Raw genomic sequence first — 26,234 nt, 5'->3', positions numbered from 1 at the left:
ATCATCAGGTCAGTGAGTCCGACAGCATTACATCTGGCAGTTAGCACTGAGGACGGCTTTACATCTGGCAGTTAGCACTGAGGACAGCATTACATCTGGCAGTTAGCACTGAGGACAGTAAATCGAACTCTTCAGTCTCCATCAATTCCCGTTCAAGCTGTTGTGCCGGCAGTTGAGTCTTCCAGAACAACGGCAGCTGTATAATGATCAACGTGATCAATGACCGTTCACTGATGCAGTGGAGTGGTATGGGCCCGGAACTCCTCTGACAGACCCATATTTCACTTGAGTCATAACGTGACCTGGTTGAAACAATGGTACATGGTATCGATCGCGATTTCCTTTCTTTCAGGGCAGTGCATGACTGTCGGGATCATCGACACGCCGGAAAAGACGTGGTATTTTCACTGAGGCAGAAGAGGGATCAAGTGGACTCGGTACAAGTGTACTTGAGCCTGTTACATATATACATGCTGACTACATGACATCAGCCATCATATATATATATATATATATATATATATATATATATATATATATATATATATATATATATATATCAAAGTATCTTGATATAGCGCATATTTTCAGTTTAAGCTCCGAGTCTACTGGTGCGCTTTAATTTGTAGCCTGTACATATTTTGGTTTTGTTTTGCTATTTTCCGAACACGGCGATCTCAAACATTGATCTCTCCCCATTCTGGTCATCACCATTTAGATCAAGTGAAGATCTTTAAAAGAAGATGGTGATGATGGTGATGATGATGATGCCTGGGGGAGGGGGGGGGGGGTGGCTGTATAGCTTCTACACTGCACAGCGCACATGCTGCTGCCACCGTCTGTGATGGTGGTCCTGCACCCTTGCCAGCAGCTGCCAGTGGACAGCGCTTTACAAACCCCGGGGTCATTTTGCACAACAGGCTGCATGCCTACCTGGGTAGTGCCAGACGGCTGACAGCTGTCATTCAGCGGGACGCCCTCATCATTCGTTTCCAGTGTCATTCAATCAGTTTCAGGCACGCACGCATACCGACACTCTTTTTTCCAGGGGTGGATGGTTGGGGAGGGGGGGAGTTCGGGGTGGGGGTGGGGTGGGGTTGGAGGGTTGCATGCTGGTTATGGTCTTGTTTCTGTAACTCACGAAATGGTACTGGATAGGACACCCTGTCCTCCGCAGAATGGCCACCCTTGAAGATGACGTACTTCCGCCTGGCCAAGTCGTCAGCCGTTCGCCGGCTGAACACCGGATCACGAGGATCACGATCGAGGACGACACTGAGGTCAAAGGTTGGGACGACGGGCTCATGTCAGTCAGTTGTAAAAGAAAGTTATGACAGAAAGAAAACAGTTAATACACTGACGGGGGAAGCCAGCTAGGACATCACAAGATACTAGGCTGAGCGGTGGAGACGTAGTGATCTCTCGGTATGATCCCGCCGGCAGTCTCAGTACAGTGCAACAAGGCACGAAGAAGGTTAAGTGAGAGCAGTGGGTAATTAATTTCAAGAGTCACTCATTGTTACACCATGTCATTATTAATGCTATGCTCCAACTAACCCCCAGTTCCCAGTTCAGACTCAGCTAGTCAGATACAGAGCCGTATTGTAAATCTAAGTTGTGATCTGTGCATTTGTCCATTCCTATTGCATTGTACCAGACTGATGATTACATCTGGCCCTTTATATCATTTTATTTTTCCCCCATTTGTATTATCCCCCCTTTTGTTTCTTCTTTTTAAATTATCCTCGCTCTTCCTCTGTGGCCGTCATCCTGTTATTGTCATGTTTCCTTGTTTCTCTATGACTCAAAAGAGTTAATGGGAATAAACAAACTCTGAAAACTCTGAAACTCATGCACCAGCAGAATGTGATTTTGTCTTCGATAGTTAAGAACTGACAGAAATAAATCAAATCAAATTGCGATAGGCGACTGGAGGCACAGCAGCATAAATTAATACGTTTCAGTCCTCAGTGGCGAGTTGAGTTCCAGTGTTTGACTGATGGTCATAGTTTCCGCAGCAGGACGTCACACACACACACACCGACACACACACACACACACACACACCGTGACACACACACTGGCACACACACTGATCAGCCGGTTCGCGCGTCAGTGCGCGCGCGCGCTCCGGGCTGCACACGCCGACTCGGACACACACACACACACACACTGACAGACACACACACATATACTGACTGCACTTAGAATTTTCATTAGATTGATATTTTTCCTTGCCTTTGTTAAGATGTAATCAAAGTGAATGTTCCATGTCAGTTTTGAAGTAAGATAAACACCTAAAAACTTCACCACCTGTTTATAATCAATGACTTCACCAAGTAAATTAAAAATAAAATTTTTTGGCATGCTAGATGGGTTACCACCTGAATTAAACAACATCATACATGTTTTTTTCTGTCGACAAGGCTAGACCATTTTCAAACATATAGTTACCAAGGTTGTCAAGATCAGATTGATACAAACGCCGTATGTAAATCTGTGCTCTTTGTGGGGCTGACATTTTTAGAGTGACACCCATCCACATACAAATGTCATCAGCATACTGTACAATAACTACACGATTTGACAGTACCTTTGGGAGATCCTGGATAAGAATATTAAAAAGTATAGGGGCTATAACTGAGCCCTGTGGAATTCCCATGTCAAGTTTATGTGGTGAAGAATAATGTGTTCCCACCCTCGCTTGGATGGTTCTATTAGATAAAAAGCTTTTTATATATACTGATTTCAGTTTGTATAGCAGACGTTTGTGCCAAACCTGATCATAGGCTTTTTTAACATTAATAAACGTTGCCAAGACACTTTTTCTGCGGGCAAACTGACGTTTTAATTGAGTTGTAATTTTTACAAGGTGTTCGACTGTTGATCTTCCTTTTCTAAAGCCTGCCTGGTTCACTGGAATGATATTGGATTTGTCACAGTAAGTTATTATTCTCAGCAGGACTATTTTTTTTCCATTAGTTTACTGACATGCGAGGTCAAAGCAATAGGCCTATAGCTTATATATATATATATATATATATATATATATATATATATATTACTGTGACCAAGTGCGTTATGCTTGCTCCAACACTGCTCACGCACAAGGTTCAGCAGACGACGTTTTTCCTCCTTACCCGCGCCCAGACTTGTGTGACGTCACTCCGCTTACATCATTTTGTTCTCGCCAGACAGCCTACTCGGAACTTGTGTTTCTGTTCCACCGTAATTAATAACTCTTTTGTCAGATCAGTAAACTACAAGTATTATACACAGGCAGAATCGTCGTGATTCCATCTTTAAATCTATTCCATTTATGTTTGGCTACGTTAAAATGATTTAACGCAGTTTGTAATTTTCTGCGACGAGCTCGTTAAAACTGACCCAGATTATAAATTCATCTTAAATAATCAACACTTCATTTTATACTTATTATAAAGTAGGTGTTGAGCTCTTTCTTTTGCAACTTATCCTACGTAAATCGGTTCAGGAATCATTTAGAAATCTGTTACTGAACACCTTAAAACAAGCACAGTTCTCATCGGATTTGGGCTGATTAGTGACGATCTGCTCGCAGCACACGTAACGGCCTTTGCGGTCCACTTAACTTGCATATACTGGCACAGTGAGTGATGAGTGGTCATTTCATACCTGGTCAGTCAGCTGACCAGAGCTCTCTCTCTCACTCTCTCTTGCTGTGTCGCGAGCAGTGTGTTGTGTCGTGTGTGCCCCCACAACGGCTGACACCTCGCTACGTATTGCTGCACTGTCTTCTTCTTTTAGTTCTTTTTTTTTTTTTTTTTTTCTTGCTGCCCCATCATCTGCACCGTTTCAGTGGCATTACTCCCACGCCGCTCATTTAGATTCCCCCATACACGGCCACACCCGGGTTCGTCCGTCGTAGTTCCAGCATCGGCAGTCCACAGGGAACCATCGACGTTAGGTCACCAGGAGGCCACACACCAAAGGAGACCCTGCACTGGTGCTGAGTCACTTCGGTGGTGTTCAGTGGTGCCTGTTCTGTTTTAATGCACTTAGGACACCACCTACTAAGCCCCCTACTAATGACAATAATGGCTTAGTCGCGGAGCCAGACTGAGTGAGCGTCCCTCCCAGAGTGGAGACCGCCACCACGTCCCTCAAACAACAGCCCTCCATGAATCTGATGACATTGACAGGACTCACCCCAAGCACGGAAGTGGAGGGGTATCGAAACTGAGGTCACCATGAGAGCAGGGCATGAAAGGCCACAGACTTTGAGACTATTTTGTTTCTATTGATGACGATGAAGGAGGAGGAGGATGACAATGATGATGACGATGTTGCTATGGAGGTCCATTTTGGTTTGGGACTGCGTGACAAGGCTGTACTCTACATTCCTGTCATAATGATATCCCAGCGTTAACCAGGCCCAAGAGATACAGACACTTGCAGTGTTGGTGAGGTAATTTGAGCAACACACCCAAAGACGCATCCTTGAAGTGGATGACACTCGACTGTGTGGTCCCAGTCTGCCCATTTAAGCCCACAGCACACTCAACTCTGGGTAGGAGCCAGCCACGGGCCGAAAAACCCACCTCCACTGGGATTCGAACCCGCGTCCTTCCAGCCGTCAGTCCGCGACGCTAACCACTTCACCACGGCGGCTGGTTCTTCTAGTTCTTTTCTATTCTCTTCTTAGTTTTCTCTTTTTATATTCTCATAACTATTGTAAATAAAACAATAGAAAAACCCATTTGTGACTGGCGTCTATATGTTCCTGGCCTGTGCATGGGATCTTGTCTATCCTTCAATTAACCATATTTAGTTAAGTCTTTTGTGCCGTACCCTTGAATAACCACTCGGTACACGGCTACATTACGTTTAGGTTTTCCTGCTTTTAGAACTGGTACCACTATCGATCTTTTCCATACCTGTGGTACACTTCCAGATATCCAACATTTCTGATATATTTTGTGAAGGAAAATGATACATTTTTCTGGAATTTTTTTTATCATCTCATTTGAAATTGCATCGATGCCAATGGAACTTTTTTTTATTGCTAAGGGAAGCTATTGCGGTTTGTAGCTCTTCATATGTAATAGGAGAATTAAACCACAAGTCATTTTGCAGAGTCAGATCACTGTATAAAGGATTGTTTTCTTCTGTGTCTCTGTGTGTCTTACACTCCTGTGATAAATCTTCGTTTTTACTATTTTGCGCAAACATTTCAACAAAGATTTTTGCCTTTTCTTTATCTGGTAGAAAGTTGTTTTGCGAGTCGTTTGATATTGGGCAACTTGGTAACTTGATTCCATTTTTCATTTCTTTCATTTTTGTCCAAACTTTATTTAAGTCTTTATGATCTGAAATTTCTTGTGAACAAAATGTCGACCAATAATCTTTTTTAGCTTGGGCTGCTGTCATATTACTCTGGGTGTTTGCTTTCTTCATTTCTTTGTGCTTTTTGGGCTCACTGTCCGCGAGGTAGTTCTTAAATGTTTCTTTCTTGTAATTAACAGCCTTTTCACATGCATCATTCCACCAGACATTGCCTGAACGGTCACCCGACTTCACACCCTTTACTTTTGGAATCGACATATCAGCTGCTGATAGAACAACTTCTGTAAAATTTGATTACATTACATCTGTGCTTTGATTGTCAAGTTTTTCAAAATCTTGAGAGGAAAGAATGTTTTGAAATAAATCCCAGTTTGCATTCTTATAGTTATATTTTGGTACAGTGTCAACGTTATCATTACCAGGCCTATAATCATCATCAGCTATTGTAATGATGATAGGCACATGGTCGTTTCCCATAGTGTCTTTATGTGTTTCCCAGGTACATGATGGAGATAAGTGTAATTCTTGGGATAAGTGTAATTATGGGGATATAAGTGTTAGGTCAATTGCTGTTGGTCTGTGTTTAGAAACGTAAGGAATTCTAGTAACACGACCATCATTCAAAAGATAAAAGGGGCTGTCAACAATATTTTCGATTAAGCGATTGCTTGTCACAGTTCTTCAGTTCTTTTCCCGGAATAGAGAGTGTGCATTGAAATCTCCCGCTATTACCCATTTGCCGGGCTGTTGTTCTTGTACTGTTCTAAGCCACTCAGTATTTCGGTCGTTTGGGCCTTTCGGAAGATAAACAGAAAGAACGTTAAGAACTTTTTTGTTGCTGAATTCTGTTGTAGCCGCACAAGAGTGTATTTCAAAGCATGCAATAGATTTTGAGATAGGTGATTCACAAAGATTATACTGTAATTCTCTAAGTATATAAATAGCAGTACTTATCTTTTTGCCCTGGTTCCCAGTTTCATATACTGGTGGAAAATAATAATTGGGAAGTTTGGGAAGCTTATATGCACTGATATTAAGTGACTGTAAAATTAAAACGTCACACTTATTTGATGCTAGAAAATGTTTTAGATAGGCCAGATTAGATAGAATAGGTCTGCAGTTCCACTGGAGTAGCCTAATTTGTAGTCGCTTTTGCTTTTTCATAATCAACAAGCAGGATCATAGTTTTTATTTATACAATATGTTTATATCAAAGACCGTAGTTTACAAATGATTACTTTTCTACCAGGTGAACGATTAGCAAGAGAGAAACAAGAAAGAAAAAAGAAGAAAGAAAGAAAAAAAAAAGATTTGAAAGTTTGGTACTAAGATTAAGGTTTAAGGGGGTGTGGGGGTATTACAAAACCTTAAATTTTGAGGCCTAAAAGGGGTTGGAATTTACACGTCTGAAATTACACTTGAGAAAATACTATTCAAGATTAATATCAGAATGGAATATCCACAATTAGAAACAGTCAGATCTTGAATTTGCTGAAATCGTGGACAAATCTACAAGCAATTGTCATATTTCTGAGGAGATCTGACTCCAGAGTGAAGAGATCTAACTCCAGTCATTCAAAACATTATATGGGTTCAGCCACGCACGCTCCTCGGTGAAAGGGGGATATACAGTGCAGGCAGGGAATCTCCATGGACGATGGTTGACAGGTGGATGAAGTCTGCCGGTTCTCTTCGGCTTTTCCCAGAAAGGCTTACCTTGGGGAATGGATGCAAAAACATTCATCCATCTTTCCATGGCTCTTGTAAGATCCAAGTTAATGTATGCACAAGAAATACTTTTCAGTGCACCTAAATATCTATTACAAAAGATTCAAAGTGTAGACTGTAAGGCTATCAAAATTGCCCTCGGAGTGCCCTTCCATGCATCCAACCAGGAAACATACAAAACATCCGGAATTCTTCCTTTAAATGAGCATTGTGAGTTAACAACAGCAAAATTCGCTGTAAGATATACTTCTATGACAGAAAATTTCATTGCTGATGAACTGACATTAAGATCTGACATTGATTTTCCAAAAAGAGCAAAAGCTATTTCAACACAAGAAACAGTCGCAACTTACGTTTCAAATCTGCTAAAAGAATCTGGTGTTAACATGAACGAGTTAGCTATAAAACCATCTTATACTCCTATTCCTTTTTGGAAAATGTTGAAAGCAGATTTTGATATCAACTATTCTGAAACAAAAAAGGAAGAAAACATCAATATCACGACGAGTACCGTGCCAGAATACACATAGCAGAAAAATACCAGAATCATCTCCATATATTTACAGTTGGATCCGTTCTTGATGACAAAAATGCTGGCGCGGCTGTTACTATTCCCGCTTTTAAAGTTGAAAAATCTTACTTTATTGGAAAGAATCTTTCCATTTTTACGGCTGAACTTGTTGCTTTTATACAAGCATTGAGCTACTTGGTGAGCCATCAAGTAGTTTTCTTGAAAATAGCATTCTTTGTTGATTCCAAATCAGTACTTTATGCTCTAGCCTTGAAACAAGACCTGACTTAGTTATTGAGGCAAATCATTGGGTACATTGTTTGAGGAATAAAGGTACTGATGTCAGTTTCTGTTGGGTGCCTTCTCATGTGGGCATTTATGGCAATGAAACTGCTGATAAAGCAGCTAAAAGAGGAGCGCAAGATTCAGAAAAATCGACAAAAATACTTGTCCGACTTTCCGTGAAAGAAGCATACACTATGTTAGAAAAAACAGCATGGGGTCGATTTCATAAATGATGGAAGACAGAGTCTTCAAAACAGAAAGGGACATTATTCCCCGAACGTATTATTAAAGAAAAAATACCGAATTCTTCAGCTTGCTATACAAGATTAATAATCTCTACTTTCTTCCGTATAAAACTTGACGCGCTGAAGACAAAATATAGTAAAAATGTTAAATGCATTTGTGGTAAGCAGTTCGGCTTGCATCATAGTTTGTTTCAATGTCAGCAGTTAGAGATGACTCGTTTTGGGGAAGTTATTTCTATTGAGGTTCTTTTAGTAGAACTTTCAAAGGCATTAGTTCATAGCCGGCCTATTTCTACATTCCTTTAATGTACTTCATGATCATGTTAATGGTTTTAGTTATTATCATCACAGTTATTGAATTGTTACTGTTAAAGCTAATTTCATGTTAGTTATGCATTTCTTAGTAGTTTTCTACCTTTTCTGTTTTATTCTGACTTCTCTTTCCCCTCTCCCTACCTCTCCCCCCTGACCCCCACTTTTTTTTTCTTTTTTTTCCGTCTAATATCACGAATAGTGAAAAGACGCTAAATTAAAGAACGAACTGACTGCACTGACACACACACACACATTGCGAGCCGGCGCTCGCGCCGGCGCGCACAGGCACACACCGGCTCACACACGCCACACACACACACACACACACACATTTGCTCGGGTCACTCACATGCGCGAACAATACCTTTTTCCCCTCTCAACTGAAGCAGCACTCAATTAACCTTCTTCCCCCTTCAGTCACCTCGTCAAATATCAAGTTGAACAAAAGAATAATCGCGCGCGCGCGCACACACACACACACACACATCGCAAGCACGCAGAGAGAGAGAGAGAGAGAGAGAGAGAGTACGGATAACGTTCGACAATCGCTGTGCAGAATGTCGTATTTGTTTTGAAGGTGGTCTCTCTTTTGTTATTGCGCCTGCGCAAGACACGTCAAACTCCAAAATGGCAGACGCCGTGTTGGCAGATTTGAGCGAAACTGAATGAGTGGGAGTTGTCGAAAGATACATTGAAATTGCAAGCCAGCAACGCACAGTGATGGTTTGCACATATATTTTAGATAAAGAGAGATTCTAAAAACCTGCGTTTTTTACCATGGCGTGGCTGGGCAGGAGCCTTGGTGACAGTGTGTCGTCTCTAACTGGGCAGCTGTCTAACCTGACCAAAGACATTTTGACGGAAGGGACAGAAGAAGTTAGTGGTGGGTATTTTGAATACTGTTTGATCATTTGAGATGATAAAATTCACACTGGTACATTGTTCAACCCTCCAACACCTTACAGAAGAAGAACATTATCACTCGAAACAAACAATAAAAAAAAAGGACAAGTCGGTACACGGCTACAGTGCTTGTTTACGTGAATATATATGCATTAGAATATAATGAAAATGAAAGATACGTAAAAGTTAAATGATTGAAATAAAGTTATAAACATTGAATGCTGTTGGGTAAGTATGTAATGTGTGTGCGGGCACACACACACACACTGACACACACACACAGAGTAGTTGCACACACACACACACACACACACCAACACATAGATATAATAAAATGAAAGATAATAGAAGGCAAATGATTGAAACAATATAATAAACATTGAATAATGTTGGGCAAGTATTTAAAGAATATGCATGCATGCACACACACACACACACACACACACACACACACACACACACACACACACATTCTCTGTGTGGAATTCTGACTGCTCTTTGTGGGGAGAGTGCATCACCAAAATTGATAACCAGTATTATATGTATATATTCGACATCCCCCCACCCCTTCCCCCTCCCCCTTTTTCTTTTCTTTTTAGTCTGGAAGTGCATAAAACTTTGTTTTTCAATCAAATTCAAAATGGAAATGTTCATTGGAATTTTTCCAGAGACAAATCTCTTTAATGCTGCTCTGGGTTCCTTTATGTTTGCTAAGTGCATGCCACCCATAAGACCTTGCAAATATGTCTCGTTCAAAAAGACTGGCACCAGGAACATCACTCAAGGTCCATGGGAGGTGGGAGTAAAAATTATAATACAGTTTTACAGTCTGTGCTGGACTGAAACTCATGGACACTCCCTAGTCAGGCATGCTACTTCTAGGCCACCGCTCAACATGAATACATGAGGGCATATTTCTGTGTGCACACGTGCACATGCTCTTTCTTTAGTCTATAGTCTTTTCACTTTAACATTTAAGTGATATTTAACGTGTCATGTTTGAAAAAGGGTGTTTATGTGTGGGAGGTGGGGGTGATGGATTAAAGGGTTATATACAGACTACAGAGAAAGGATAAGCTAGAATAGTGGGATCGTCAATCATGAAAATAAGTGTAACAGCAATTGATAACATGAACAACAAAAAAATGTATTAAAAAAAAAAAAAAAAAAAATGTATCTGTAGATCGCTTCATAAAAGCACCCCTTTTGAACTATGTACCAGTAATTCAGCAATTTCTAACAATAATAAAAAAGTGTGTGTATGTGTGTGTTTGTGATTCATGTGTGCTTGTGTGTTTATAAAACGATTAAAACATTCAGCTATCTCTATGTTTAATTTTATTTTAAGTTACAAGTACCATAGGTTCCACTTTTTTATTTTTCATATATTTTTTATTTTTATAGAAAAGGATACAGAGAAGGATAAGCAGTTTAATCTCTTTCTCTTGGTATACCTAAGAAGAGGAGGAAAAAAAAGAAGAAAAAAAAGATCTAGTATAAATATAGTTTCGATGGAGGAAAAAGTGTGAATGGTTAGTGCATGCATGTACAGATCAATAATGATCAAGAGACTGATCGAAAGAAAGAGCTGTACAAGTGAGAATAGTGTTATAGTAATTACTGTTGTCTAGATCTACATTTTTCATTTCCCAGAAAAAGATTCCAGTAGTTAAACAAAAAATAATGAAGATAAAATAAACAACAACAAAAAAAGAAGCAATGTCATCTCTGGTAGTTATGTAATTGTATCCTTTGCTTAGGTCTGCCCATTGAATGAGCAAATCCATGATGACTAGCATGGTAGCAGCTCTGTATGATTATAAAGCACTTTATTTTCTGTAAGGGTAGTTTTGGTATCAGAAATAGGACCCTCTGTCTTTTTTATGCCAGTTTCTCTCTGACTGTGTCTCTTTTTCTCTTGGCTTCACAGTTTGTTTAAAATTACTGTTCAGCGGCATTCCATCATGAGGGACAATACTAGCCTTTACCTGGTTAACTATCTCTAGTATCTTCATCTGATCTCTTGGCTCCACCTTATTTGCACCACCTGATAATATTGGTAATGGTCAGCTCATTGACCTTGGACAGAAGAAACATTGAATCATTGCATTGTTATTTTCATTACATTGATCAGTGCTTGATTAACAGCACTGGATACTGTCTTGGTATCTGACATGTGTTATCAAAGTTTCTAGTAAATTCTACACTGAACTTCAAGTATAGTTGTGTTTGTCTTTTTCTTGATCCTGCTCCTCATGATAATTCCTGCTTAGTCCTCACCAATGTTGACTGATTTCAAAAAAAAATTTTTTTTAACTTTTAGTTTGAATCTGATCAACATAAATCAATGTCATATATCAGATTTTGGTGTGAAAACAAATTTATTTTGCTCGCATATCATATTTACAAAACTTTATAATGAATCCTGTTTTTATCCACTACTATGAATTGAATTTAATGTTCCCTTACTAACTGACCTCCCTACCCTCCCTAACACCCTCCCCGGACCCCTCCACCCACAGGCACACACTGTCATTCTCAAAGAAGAGAGATGGGAGTGAAGTGAAGGTAACACTGTTCCAGAAATCCATCCTCAATAAATTGTACATTTATGTATACATGTAGTTTGTAATATTTTTTGTCATGAACAAAGAAAGTAGAACAAGAACTTTTAATGAACTAGAAGTAGAAGTAACTATTGTCTGTGAAGTTCTTTGTAAATTGTTGCTTAAAATTTTAAAAAATTGAAAAGTTAAAAAGCAGGTTGAGCCTATACTTTTTCACTTTTTTTTTCAGTCTGTTAGTGTTAGTGATCACTTGGTCTTTAATTTTTTAAAGAAAATATGAAACTTTATGATCTGATTCAGCTGTTGTCAATTTACAACCTTTTTCATTGTCACTCTTTCAAAATCGATTGTACTTCGACATATTCTTTAATTCATGCATTGGACTTGATAATTACTTTCATTCATGCTTGATGATCAAAGAGTACTGATTGCAATGAGTTATTGTTGTCTCCTCATGCAGATACACACCATATACAAGGAATGATACTAGGAGTGATTGCACTCTTTTTCAATGAAGATCTTTTTCAGGTTCTGCTGGTCAGTGCTTGTTTTAAATTTTTTTAAATATATTTTTTAATAGTATATTTTTAAAACTTTCTAATATGTGTGTGTGTGTGTGTGTGTGTGTGTCAATCTGTGCGTGCGTGCTTGTGTGTGTGTGAAAATCAAATGATGCTACTTCACATGATGTGCACAACAACGATGTATTTAAAGGTTATTTGTTTTTTTTTGTTTTTTTCATTATTAAAAAAAAGGGGTGGGGGAGGGGATGGCACTGGTGGGATTTATACATTACTGACCATTTATTCATAGATCAAGAGCAAGACGTGTGTGTATATAATTGAATGTCTCTGTGTTCATTCGTTCCATGAACATATCAGTGGGGATGGGGTTGTGTAGAGCGCATTTCAAGGTATCTTTGTGTACGCATGTGTGAGCCTTACTCTGGAGCATTTATTATATTATATTTACCTTTGTGCCAGTATAGATTATATAAACATCAAACATGAGTTGATTGTTTTGAACCAGAACTGTTTTTGTTTTCCTTACCATATCTGGTGATACTTTTTATTACTGGAGTTCAGTCTTATCTTGAGACTGCTTGGTGCAGTGTAAATGACAAACACTTAAAGTTTAAACTAAAGTCCACCACATAAAGATAGGCATTTTAGTATTCATAAATATTTGTACAAGTGCAGTGTAGATAGTAAACACTTTCAGTTCAAAGTCTGACATAGAAAGTTTGGCTATATCTTTGTAAAATGATAACATTAACTATATGATATTTATGGAGCACAGGTGCTCTGACAGTTGGTAATTTCATGTTTTTGTTGGTAGAGCTAGAAATAACTGTTGTCTGTGAAGTACTTTTTTGTCGGAAGCACTAAGCAGTCATGATATAAACAAATGATCTGGTCTGCTGAGAGAGAGGGTGGTATTTCTAATTCTGTCAGTATCAGTATTGTAAGCTTTGTCTCTGATTTTTTTCTTTTCAAATTATAATGAGATGTATCTTCTTTTTTTCAGTAGCTGACTTAGAGCTGGAGGTTATTCCACAAACAAAACTTTGTCGTTGCAGCACTTATCACCAGAACATACCGCATGACAAAAACTGTCTTTCATTAACTGTTGTTAATAAAAGCATCAAAACTGGAAAGTGAATCTCATGGTTACCATCTTTGTATGTTACTAAGGTGAACACTCCATCATTTTTAATTTTATATCCACTGTAAACAATAAAGTTCAGCCAGTGGGGTGCTTTCCATTGTGGTTGCATGCAGTAGATCCGTGCATTATCAGGCTGCTGTCTGGAGCTGAACAGAAGTAATTGTCTTGTTTGTATGTGACTTCAAAGTTCTGCATCTCAGTTTTATTGTCAAAGGTGCCTCATGTTTCTTGATGATGACACATGTTATTAGGCATTAATCTTGTCATAACCATCAGTGTTATTATGCTGCCTCCAGGTGTGATTGTGTTCACAAAATAAGGATGAAAGGACTACACTGATTGACTGTAAGTTTTTTGATGTGCTTGGAACATAGGAAGTGTAGATGGAACTGTTTGTATTACATTACATTTGGTCACAACAGATTTGTTTTGTATGACATTTGGCTGCTGTTATTGGGAGGGCACGTTGCTACAGAGAACAGTGCAGTGCCACACCTTTTATTTTATTTTATTTTTTTTTGGTTTGCAAGTGTATTTGTTTTCCTATGAACGTTTATTTATTTATTTATTTTTTAAAACAGGATTTTGCCAGGGACAACCTTTTGTGTGTGTGTGTGTGTGTTGGGGGGTGGGGGGGTGGGGTTCTTTTACATGTTCTGAGTGCATGCTACACATGGGACCTTGGTTTATTGTGTCATTCAAATGACTAGTGAACAGCCCATGACTCAAGGTCTAGTGGAGGGGGAATGAAATACTGTCAAGTGTGGGATTCAAACCTGTGCATTCAGATTATCTCGCTTCCTATGTTACATTGAGATTTCCTGCAATGGTGGCAGCCTTTCCACTTCTGGCATTGATCTTAGCATCAAGAGACAGGTTGTTATAAGTGACGGAACCTAAATATTTGAAGCTTTCAACAGCCTTAAGAGTAGAGTTTTAACAAATTGTTGATTTTGATCTGCTAGTCTGGTCTGAAAGCTTAGTCATTATCTGGTCTGAAAGCTAAGTCATTCTTCTTTTTCACTTATTCTGATGTACAGTAGCTTTTTCTGCTGAATCAAAGATCATCCTATATCAGGAACTTGTGTCATACTGTGTGACTGTTTCACCAGTACTGTTAACTTTGTAAGCGTCCACCCATTTTTTTCACGAATTTCACCCTAAAGTTGGGGAAGGGTGTTTACTGGGTACTTTTCCCGTTGTGGGAGCCTGCTCCCTTATTTCATTTCACTATTAAGTCTTAAATGGGCGTTTACTCCATGCAGGTGAAGTCTCTCATTTAGCGTGCCATATCAGCTGAAATTTTTGAATTCAGCAGCATATGTGATTATGTCCCACTGCATATTTGTGACCGGTATCAAATTGACTTGGATTTTGTAACTGAATGTCCAGGAACAGACCTATCATGCTCTGCAAAAGTTGAAAACAAAATGCTGGCAACAGAAACAGGTTGCGTCATGGAGTATCGTGGTGCTCTCACTTTGTATTTCACTGACACATCATCATCTCATGCACATACATATGCGCTCTGTTCTTAATATCAAGATCAAAATCAGTTTTTTAATCTGCACTGCTTTGGAAAGCAACATAACCTCAAACAGCTTGCTGGATTTTGATTACTTCATGATTTTTTTAGTTTTTTAATCTGCACTGCTTTAGAAAGCAACATAACTTCAAACAGCTAGCTGGATTTTGATTACTTCATGATTTTTTTCTTTTCAAAGTGGAAGGGGAGGGGGGTGGGGGGCATTTATAAAGTATTTTACCCAACGTATAGTTTTCAACCTAAATTGGGTGGGCTGGATGTTAAATAGATCGTGGGCATTTTTAAGGTGGTTTTAAAGTATAATGCTAAACAGAATCTGTAATTTATGACTCTCCCTTGCAAAAATGTGGAACCTGAATACAGATTTTGCTGCTGATTGAAAATGTTTAAAATGGTTTTAGTACCATCATCCTTATGTCGCAATACAAAACAAAAGAGCCCTTCAGGAAAGTTCAACCAGTGTGGTGATTTCCAGTGTGGTTGCATGCAGTAGATGCATTATCAGGCTGCTGTCAGGGGGCTGAGCGGAAGTCATTATCTTGTTTTTTATGTGGCTTCAAAGCTCTGTATCACACTTTTATTATCAAAGGTGCTTTGTGTGTCTTGATAATGGCACCTATTATCGGGAGTTGATTTAGTCTGTCCCCAGGCAAGTGTTGTCTACAGAGGGAAAGGGAGGGGTGGCAGCCAGTATTGACAGAAGTTTGTTAAAATGCATCCATGTGCATGGAATGTTGGAAGAATGGAAGGAACTCAGTGGCCAAGTGATCTGTACAGTGGCATTTCTTATGGAAGTTCCTATTTCAGCTTTTGTCCATCTGTGCCTGTAACTAAAGCATGTGCATAAAAATTTTAATTTATGTTTATGCATGCAGTGGCATACGTTCATGCACATGGTGGTGTGTGTCCATCGAGATCGATGATGACCATCGTTGTCATCCAGTTGGGGGATGGGGGAGGGTGGTGGTGGGGGGTGGGGGTGGGGGGGGATGCTCATGAATCTATCTGTGAATGCGCAGATGGCTGAATAGTCCAATCGGCGCACAAAATGTTTGCTGACAGTTGGGGCAGACAAAGACAGGCATATCATTGTCAGGGAGCTTGTTTGCCCGTGACTTTCTGGCCTGCCTCTTCTGAACAGCTGCAGCAGTCCTGTTGGCCTCGCACAACTTGGCGCCTTTGTGCATAGCAGCGCGCCATTTGTCACGGTCCACTGCAGATTCCTCCCAGGAGTCAGGGTTGATATCAAACGCTTTCAGAGAGACTTTCAGAGTATCTCTGAAGCACTTCTTCTGACCTCCATGTGATCTCTTCCCTTGTTGCAGCTCACCATAGAAGAGCCTTTTGGGCAGCCGATGGTCTGGCATGCGCGCCACGTGTCCAGCCAAGCGAAGCTGGGACTACATCAGGATGGTGAAGATGCTGGGAAGGGTGGCTTTTGCAAGCACCTCCGTGTCTGGGGTCCTGTCTTGCCACTTGATGTTCAGTAGCTTCCTGAGGCATGTTGTGTGGAAGTGGTTCAGCTTCTTGGCATGTCGTTGGTACACTGTCCAAGTTTCGCAGGCGTACAGAAGTGTGGGGAGAACTGCTTTGTAGACCTTTAGTTTGGTCTCAAGACCAATGCCTCTCCTGTTCCAGACATTTGCATAGAGTCTACCAAAGGTTGCGCTTGCTCTTGCAATCCTGATGTTCACTTCATCGTCGATAGTCGCATTTCGTGACAGTGTGCTGCCAAGGTATGTGAACCTCTCCACCGCACTGAGTCTCTGACCGTTGACTGTGATGTTGGGCTCAACGTGGGGTTTCCCTGGGGCTGGCTGATGGAGAACTTCAGTTTTCCTCGTGCTGATGGTAAGGCTGGAGTTCCTGCTGGCAGTGGCAAACTTGTCGATGCTGAGTTGCATGTCAGCTTCAGATCCAGCGTTGAGGGCACAATCATCAGCAAACAAAAAGTCTCTGATGATGTCTGTCATGACCTTCGTTTTTGCTTGAAGCCTTCTGAGGTTAAACAGCTTGCCATCTGTTCGGTACTTTTGGCCGATTTCAACATCGCCATCTCTGAAGGCATCAGTAAGCATTGCAGAGAACATGAGGCTGAACAGTGTTGGAGCCAGGACACAGGACCATTTGTGACAGGAAAAGGAGCAGATGTTTTGTCATTGTCCTGGACTCGAGCCTGCATGCCTTCATGGAATTGGCTGACCAAGGAAATAAATTTCCGAGGGCATCCGTACTTGGCCATGATCTTCCACAGTCCCTCTCTACTCACGGTGTCGAAGGCCTTAGTGAGGTCGACATAGGTGGAGAACAGATCAACATTTTGCTCCTGACGTTTCTCTTGCAGCTGCCTTGCAGCAAACACCATGTCGGTGGTTCCGCGCTCTTTCCAGAATCACATTGGCTCTCAGGCAAATGACCTTGGTCAAGGTGTTCTGTGAGGCGGTTTAGTAGGATCCTGGCAAGTATCTTGCCTGCGATGGAGAGCAAGGAAATGCCCTGATGGTTATCACAGGCTTACCGGTTCCCCTTTCGCTTGTACAAGTGAATGATAGATGCATCTTTGAAATCCTGGGGGATCGTCTCGTCTTTCCACATGATGAGTGAGTACAGCTGATGGAGCTTCTCAGTCAGCACAGTGCCTCCATCCTTGTAGACCTCTGCTGGTATGTAGTCTGAGCCAGGTGCTTTGCCACTGGATAGCAGATGGATTGCTTTCTGGGTCTCAAGAAGTGTTGGCGGATCATCCAGTGCTTCGTTGATGGGGACTTGTGGGAGACGGTTTATGGCTTCATCATTTATGGAGGAATGGCGATTTAAGACACTGTTGAAGTGCTCAGCCCAGCGTTTGAGAATTTTCTCCTTCTCGGTGATCAAGGTATTCCCATCTGCACTGAGGAGGGGGGATGAACAGTCCTGCGGATGGCATTGTATGCATCCTTTTTTGATGTGGACTTTGGGTTGCTCAGGTAGGCTTGATGCAGACGGCGTTTCTCATCCAGAAGCTGCTTGATTTCATCACAGTTTTCATCAAACCAGTCTTTGTGCTTTCTGGTCATGGGTCCCAGGGTCTCTGAAGCTGTACTATAGATCAGCTCACGCAGGGTCCTCCAGTCAGACTCCACATTCTGGTTGTCCAGAGAGGCGGATTCCAGACGATCTTCCAGCAGCTCCACAAAGGTCTGTTTGATGGTGATGTTTTTCAGCTTAGCGATGTTGAGCCATTTTGGAGCCTTCTGGCCTTGGGGGCGTCTCTTGGTTTGGATTTGAATATTCAGCTTTGAGACTACAAGGCGATGGTCTGTCCAACACTCGGCGCCGCACATGGTCTTTGTCACACGTACATCTTGCCTATCCCTTTTCCTGATGATGACGTAATCGATGAGATGCCAATGCTTTGAGCGAGGGTGCATCCATGTCGTCCTGTTACGGGTAGGGAGGCAGAAAACTGTGTTGGTTATCAGCAGTTCGTGCTCCGCACAGGTCAAAAACAAAAGCAATCCATTTGGGTTGCAGTGGCCCACGCCGTGCTTTCCAGTCACTCCATCCCGGGAGATGTAGTCAGAGCCAACTCTAGCATTGAAGTCCCCAAGAATGATGAGCTTGTCTGCTTTTGGGGTAGCAGCAATGACAGAGTGAAGGTCCTCGTAGAACTTCGCCTTCACTTCATCCGGGTTGGTCATGGTTGGGGCGTAGGCACTGACAATGGTGAGGTGCTTCTGGCCAGATGCCAGTGGGAGTTTCATGGTCATAAGCCTGTCGTTGACTCCCTTTAGGATTCCAGCTAGCTTGCTGACAACGCCAGCCTCACGCCGCTCTTCACTTCCTTGTCCACTCCAGAAGAAGGTGTAACCAGATCCCCGTTCATAGAGCTCGCCTTCGCCTGCAAGCCGAGTCTCACTCAAGGCTGCAATGTCGATGTTGTGTCTGGTGAGTTTGGATGCAACTAGTGCCGTTCTCCTTTGGGGTCTGTCCGTGTCATCTCTGTCCAGGAGAGTCCTTATGTTACAAGCACCAATGGTGAGAGGAACGATCCTTGTTTTTTTCTTTTCTTTCTCTTTGTTTCGACCGCTGATATAGGGTCCCTGACAGCCGCGGTATGCTGGCCAGGGTGATATGGAGCAGGCAATTTTTAGAGCACCTTTTCTAGCCCCTTCCTCATGCCAGGGAGGTGAGCAGTGCATTCCTAAAGAAGGCTGTTCAGATGCTCAGATGGCTGCCGAGCTCCATCGCTGCTCCTGTCGATGAAGAACGACCCTTTGGCTTGAGCCGCCTGCGTGCAGGTCTGCGGCTGCGACTGCCAAGGTACCCACATCTGTCGTTTCGTCGCTCGCCTGTCGCCACAGGACTTGGGGGTGATGAAAGGATGAAGGATGAAAGGTCATTAAGGATGACTGATGACTTGCGTGATGAGTTTGTTTAAAGTGAAGAGGAGTTGCGCAACATCGACCTCACTCTCTCGTCCGGGTCCACCAATTTCCAGTGGCAAGACTAAGTCGAGATGACTGGAGGATGAGCACGGATGCAGTGGATGACCAAGATATCCTTTCGGTGTCTCATCTTGCTCTCTGCACTCCACAGTGCATTGCTGTAACTGCCTTCGTCTCTGTTGAACCGATAGGTTTCTTCCGCAGATTCTGCCGGATCCAGACTTCGCATGCATGGGTAGACACACCCCGGGGGCCAACTGCGTGTGGAGCTAGATGGCCGTCGGTGGCTCTCCTGACCCAACGCCCTTTTATGGATCTCGTTTTTAATTCCATAAGGGTGTCTAGCCACCTGCCTCACCAGTTCCGGAAGGGAGCGGTGGGAGTGCCGGTTTAGTCGCCGGCAACCCGACCCTGAACAGGTTGTACTGGATTACAGGTTACCAGCAGCAGATCTAATGACCTGACCTGACGTTCATGCACATGCACGCAGACACACATGCATGCGCGCGCACACAAGCACACACACACACACACACACACACACACACACACACACACAGGGTATATATTCACAGACAGACATACACACAAACATGTATATATGCATTTAGGGTATATATTCACAGGTGCAGACAGACATACACACAGACACACACACAGACACACACACACAAACACAAACACACACACACACACACAAGGACACACATGCGTCTCATCCACATACAGGATACTGCTTTTAGATTTAAAAAAAAAAAAAAAAAAAAAAAAAAAAAAAAAAATATATATATATATATATATATATATACATGCTCCCTTTTCTCCCCCTCATTCCATATCCTATTCACACTCAATATTCATTACACTGTCCGTTGTTAGGATAGGAATCAGCACATCCGCTGTTTCAGCCCTGTAGCTTTATAACGGTGTGGACCTGTAAGTACCCCATTCTCCATAGCTCTCCACTCTTTCTTTTCCTCCCCACTCCCTCCCACCTCCCTCCCCACACACGCATGACTCTCCTGTTATCAGTGACATCCGGAGGGGTTGAAGGGTGGGGGTGGTAGGGTGGGGTGACATTTGTGGCAGGTTCTGATTGGCTACCTGCTTGTGGTGCAGTCCGGTCTCTGCATTTATTACCTGATGTGTCAGGCTGCTGTGAATTTGGCGGGTGATTTAGGTACCGGCACCATCCGGTTTGGGGGTGACAGAGGTATTAGGGTGTGGCTGATACTGGCCCGACTACAAAGTCCAGTGTTATGGAGCTCATGGGGGTGTGTGTCATATCAAAAGCCCACGATAGCCTCCTTGAACGCAACACTAACAGCCAAATAGTCCAACCATACATTTTATGAACTGTTTTAGAGGGTTGAAGAAGTAGTTAAATCCCAGTATATAGGGTAACTGTGTGTGTGTGTACATGTGCATGTGTGTGTGCATGCATGCATGTGTGTGTGTATGTGCATGCGTGCATGCGTTTGTATGGGGGGATGTGGGGGATGTCATGCTTTTCGGTCTTTAGACCTGCTGACTATATTTACCTTGCAAATCATTGAATTCTTGGTAGATTTGAATAATGCATTGAACAGTGACATGATTATAATATAATTTCAAAGAAAATGAGTAGTTTTTTACCCTTACAGAGGATGAGTAATATATTAAATCCCAGCTGTATTTCAAAGATTTTCATGAGAAAACACACAGAAATGAACCTAAGAAATATTTACAAAGCATCATATTCCATGTAAAGTATGAAAAATTGACCTCAGTTCAACATTGTGATGGAAGTCATATGTTCTGACAAGAATTCAGAGAAGTAGTTGAATGGCTGGACACATCATTTTTCAGATATTCGCAAGCAATGATTATTTATTTATTAGTTTACTTATTGATTGTTTTTTTCATTTTTATCAGTCTCCCAGTCTTAATTTTGTGTCCTTTTACTTGTACATGCATGTATTGATTAATGGGTTTTGTGTTTACTGGGAGGAGCAACCCGTTCATCGTTTCACACTGAACTGGTTCAGAAGAATGCAACTGAATAAACATGAAGTTAAGAATTCCTTTGAAAGGGCTGGAACTAGCAGCCATTACAGATTCATTGTGTACACATCTGCTTAGAAATAGGACATCGAAGTGTAGGCAGCAGCTATTATAAACAGATTCATAATCTGTGTATTTGTTTATCTGTCTATCCCAGTGTAGGCAGCAGCTATTGTAAACAGATTCACAGTTTATCTATCTGTTTATCTGTCTGTCTGTCCCAGTGGAGGCAGCGACTATTATAAACAGATTCACATTTGATCTATTTATCTATCTATCCCAGTGTAGGCAGCAGCTATTAAAAACTGATTCACAGTATATCTATCTATATGTCCCAGTGGAGGCAGCGACTATGATAAACACTAAAACAGATGCATAATAAATCTATATATCTATTTATATATCTATTGATCCCAGTGGAGGCAGCAAGAATTATGAACAGTTTCACAAAATATCTATCTATTTATCTATCTATCCCAGTGTCGGCAGCAGCTGTTATAAACAGATTCACAATATATCTGTCTATTTATCTATCGATCTACACTAGTGGATGCATCTATTATAAACAGATTTGCAATCTATCTATCTAATGTGTATTAAACTGTTTGGAAATAGGCCATCCCAGTCTCTCCGGCAGACAGACGCCAGGTTTGGCCGGCCATGTCAGTGATGTCCAGCTGTCAGTGTCCACAGCTCTCTTATCACATGTGCCCACTTTGGCCTGTGTTTGTCCTTGCCATGTTTGCTCATGAGATTGGGGGGGGGGGGGGGGGGGGGGGGGGGGGGAGCTGGGTTAACTGACCTTCCCCTGATACCAACGCCCAGGCAGTGAGGTAACTGCCTGGTCAGCGTGGAATTCTGGAGTTTCTCCTGTGTGCTTACGCCATGGTAACATCAATAATTAAATGCACAGTAAAGTGGGGGAATCAAATGACTGCTTTTTTTTGTTGTTTATTGCATTGCATCAGTTTTGTAAACAGACCACTGTTTTTTTTGAAAATAATGAACATTTGGCTGTCCTATTTTATAGCATTTTGGATTTTTGAAAAACAAAAATTGAAGCACAGTGCACCAGGATAGAGTGGAGCGTGTGTTCCCTATGGTTTAGTTTCCCAAATATGGTTTATCAGTACTTGAGAGTTTCTCACTTTGAGTGACGGTGGGGTGAGCGTCAGTTGGGGGTTATGAAAGCGCAGGTCTGTATGTGTGTTAAGTTTTACTTTTTTGTTCTTTCTGGATTTAGCAGCAGTTCTGTATTATTACTGTTGAAAATCTGATTTATTTTGTGATACTGAGTGAGTGTGTTTGTTGGGAAAAGCTTGGTGGGTGGAAGAAGAAAAAGTAAAACAACACACACACACACACACACACACACACACACACAAAACCCAACAACAATGGATATCATTGCAACTACCTGAGATGCTTTGACATAATAATAATTACGATATTATGCCCCTCCGGGTGTAAAGATGACTGATACCTTTGTCACCGCTGTTCAGAGAGGAAGAAGGATGGTTGTAGCTAGGCAACGGCTCTGGGAGTGGTAGAGGTTATTGTCCAAGACATGGAATCAGACAGACAGACAGACTGCCAGCCAGCCAACCTGAGACACGGTGGTGGTGATGTTTGACAGAGGTGCACACTGTTTGTATCGTTGCAGACCATGCCACAGAACTGAGCCTGGCCAAGGAGCAGATCATAGGTCTGGAGAGCTCACAGGCCACGCTGAGGATAGAGGTAGGTGGTTCGGTCCCCAGCTTTGTAGTACTGCAGTAGAAGAGTGGGTAACCTGCTAATATATTGATTTAAAAAAAAAAAAATTTTTACCTGTCTGGGTTTGAAAAGTATGGGTGATGTATGTAGTAAACAGGTGTATTGCAAAACTAATCTTTTATGTTGCATATTTTGCATCATTTCTTTTTACCTGTCAGGGTTTGAAAAAAATGAAGTGTGGGTGATCTCTGTTGTATATTGATACTGCAAAACGAGTATTTTATTTAGCATATTATGCATCATTATTCTTTTATAATGTGTTAGTGATTGTGGTCTGCAGTGCATACCTGTGTCTACCACCAGAATGAAAGGACAGAATATCATTATTCCTTCCATAGTGTTTTCTTTTTGGGGAGGAGGGGGGAGGTGGAGGGGGGGGCTTGGAGGGGAGGGGGGGCAGGGCAGAAGTGAAGTGAAGTTGTAAAGTGCTGTGTCTGAAACATGACTGAAAATGAAGAAGCGGGTGGTTTATTTATGCGTAAACAGTCAAACCGCAAAGGATGAGCAATATGTCTGAATCCTGGCTATGTTTTATTTTATGTGTGTGTGTGTGTGTGTGTGTGTGTGACAGAATGACCGTTTGAAAAGAATCATCCGGGAGCTGGAGGAGAAGGCAGAGTCTGCAGAACTGCAGATCAACAGCATCTCCCGTCAGTACAGAGCTCAGCTGGAAGAAAAAGAGGTAACGATGCTTGACTTTTTTGCTTCTTTTTACTTCTTTCTGAAAGTCTGTTTAACTCATGAATGAAGTATTGATGATTGATGTTCTATATGTGCTAATTAATCCATAATGTTAAAAAAAACAATAAAAAGGATGTCTGTTTACATTATATTTGTACTACTCTTCGCTTTGTCAGTTTAAAAAAAAACAACCTTTTGATTTAGTCAAGAAAGTGTTATGTATGTTGCTTATTAATCATAAACTGATAAAGTTATGTTAAAGACAAAGAAAAAAAGGGTATCTGTTTAAATTGCTGCATCATATTTGTGAGGTCATCTGTTCACAGTTACATTGCCTTTGTAGGCTCTAAAATTGTCTTGAATCTATGCATCAGTATGTGTGATATTGAGTGGATAAGTGTACCTGTGATATTCATGCATAAAGAAAATGTGTAACAAAGTAAAAGGAAGTGGAGGATTAAAACACTTGGTCAAGAACACACTGAACTGCCATCTGAGCATATTCGCAGTGTTCGGATTTACATCACATTCAAGATTAGAAATTTCAGGCATTTTTGTAAAATAAAAAAGTCATGTCACACATGCGTTGTGCAGTTGCTTTGCATGATCTTGTATAACAAAGGAAGGGAAACAAACCAAAAGGAACACCATGATTATGTCCTAAATTTAAAAGACAAGAGAGGCAAGGCCTTCAAGAAAAAAGTCCTAACCAGATTCGAACCCCGTGTGTTCAGGTGAGAAGAAACTGTCTTATCCATTACACTATCGTGGCTCCTTAACTGACGTTCTAAAATTTAATATTTGAACATATTTTTTTAAAGGGCGATAAATCAATTGCGGTATTTGCAGTGAGAATGCTGTTTAAATCATATTATTCTGGTGTATCTTGGGCATTCAAAAAATCTTTAAGGGCAATAAAAAAAATTATTTTTAAGTCCGCGGCAAAGGAGACGTGGCTATCCCCGCAATCACACTGCAACATTTAGCCGTTTTCTCTAGATCTAGATAGATGTACAAGTTTAGTTACACCCACCGGGAATGTAGTACGACATGGTCGATTCAATTTCTCTTTTATGTTCATTCTAGTTTTATAGTTTTAAAGTTGATATGAAAATTGAGTATTTTGTTAAACTAATAACATGCAGAGCCAAGTACAAGTACTTCTAAACATCGTATGAAGTGAAAAGGACTTCATTTTGAGAAAAGTCCAGACTGGAAATTTTTTCGTTTCATCGTGATCAATTCAAGGGTATTAACTCGCATGGTTTACAATTTTTAACTGTGAATTCCGACTGATTTTGTTGATATTTTTATGGCAGTTTGGGGCATAATCCAGTAAGTGATAAGGCGTTCACAAATCTTTCTCTGAATAAATATTTAACGGTCTCCTTCTCCAACTTTCCATCACATGTTATCATGTATTGTCCATTGAATATAGGATTGAACGGGCAGGTCAACAACTTGAAACAAAATGGTGGCGTCTGCGTTCGCGAAGAATATGAGCACATGCTTTGAATGTGTATAAATATGTGTACGCAGTTGATTTTTGCCCATGACCTTCAGGGCTCAGCCAATAGATCTGTAAAGTCCACTCGTCGTATTGATTTTAGTATTTTCCGAAAAAGACCACTTGGGCGAATGAATATAGTGAAAGCACTGTACACTGAGAGTAAAACACACAAGGTTTTTATGTATTGAGTATAATTTCAAAATGTAATGTTTAAGATGAGAAAGATCAGTTGAAAGCAGATTAAGTCCCCTGGCATTAATTACAGATTGATTTCCCTTTTTTACTATCTGCACCAAAACGTTTGCAAAATAAATAAAACTTCCATGCTTAGCAAAAGAAGTTCCTGTTTGAACAAAAAATGATAATAATGACTGCTCTTGTTGTGTCAGAATACCAGATCAAAGTGCCAAGTTTAGAGAATACAAAAAATATAACTATAACATTAACAGTAAATGCAGTTTGCATATAATTTGGCTTCTTTTATTATTTTTTTGTGCCCATCCCAGAGGTGCAATATTGTTTTAAACAATATGACTGAAAAGAACTGAATTTTTCATATTTTTATGCCTAATTCGGTGTCAACTGACAAAGTATTTGCAGAGAAAATGTCAGTGTTAAAGTTTACCACGGACACACAGACACACATTCAGACACACACACACACACACACAACCGAACACCGGGTTAAAACATAGACTCACTTT

At 41.0% G+C, this 26,234-nt stretch overlaps 1 protein-coding gene across 2 annotated transcripts in view; it reads left to right on the top strand.

Moving 5' to 3' along the window:
- The first annotated feature begins 9,035 nt into the window (after window positions 1–9,035).
- The window catches only part of LOC143280803 (uncharacterized), an 83,239-nt gene continuing 66,040 nt past the window's right edge, over window positions 9,036–26,234 (top strand). For both annotated transcript variants that reach the window (XM_076585491.1, XM_076585489.1), the window contains exons 1-3: window positions 9,036–9,292; window positions 23,227–23,303; window positions 23,911–24,021. In XM_076585491.1, coding sequence (XP_076441606.1) covers window positions 9,187–9,292; window positions 23,227–23,303; window positions 23,911–24,021 — 294 coding nt within the window. In that variant the 5' untranslated portion in view covers window positions 9,036–9,186. The remainder of the gene's footprint in view (window positions 9,293–23,226; window positions 23,304–23,910; window positions 24,022–26,234) is intronic.

This window comes from Babylonia areolata, chromosome 4 (genome assembly GCF_041734735.1).
Source record: "Babylonia areolata isolate BAREFJ2019XMU chromosome 4, ASM4173473v1, whole genome shotgun sequence".
NCBI lineage: Eukaryota > Metazoa > Mollusca > Gastropoda > Neogastropoda > Buccinidae > Babylonia > Babylonia areolata.
The sequence above is the reverse complement of the archived record's forward strand: the minus strand, read 5'-3'. Positions and strand labels throughout refer to the sequence as shown.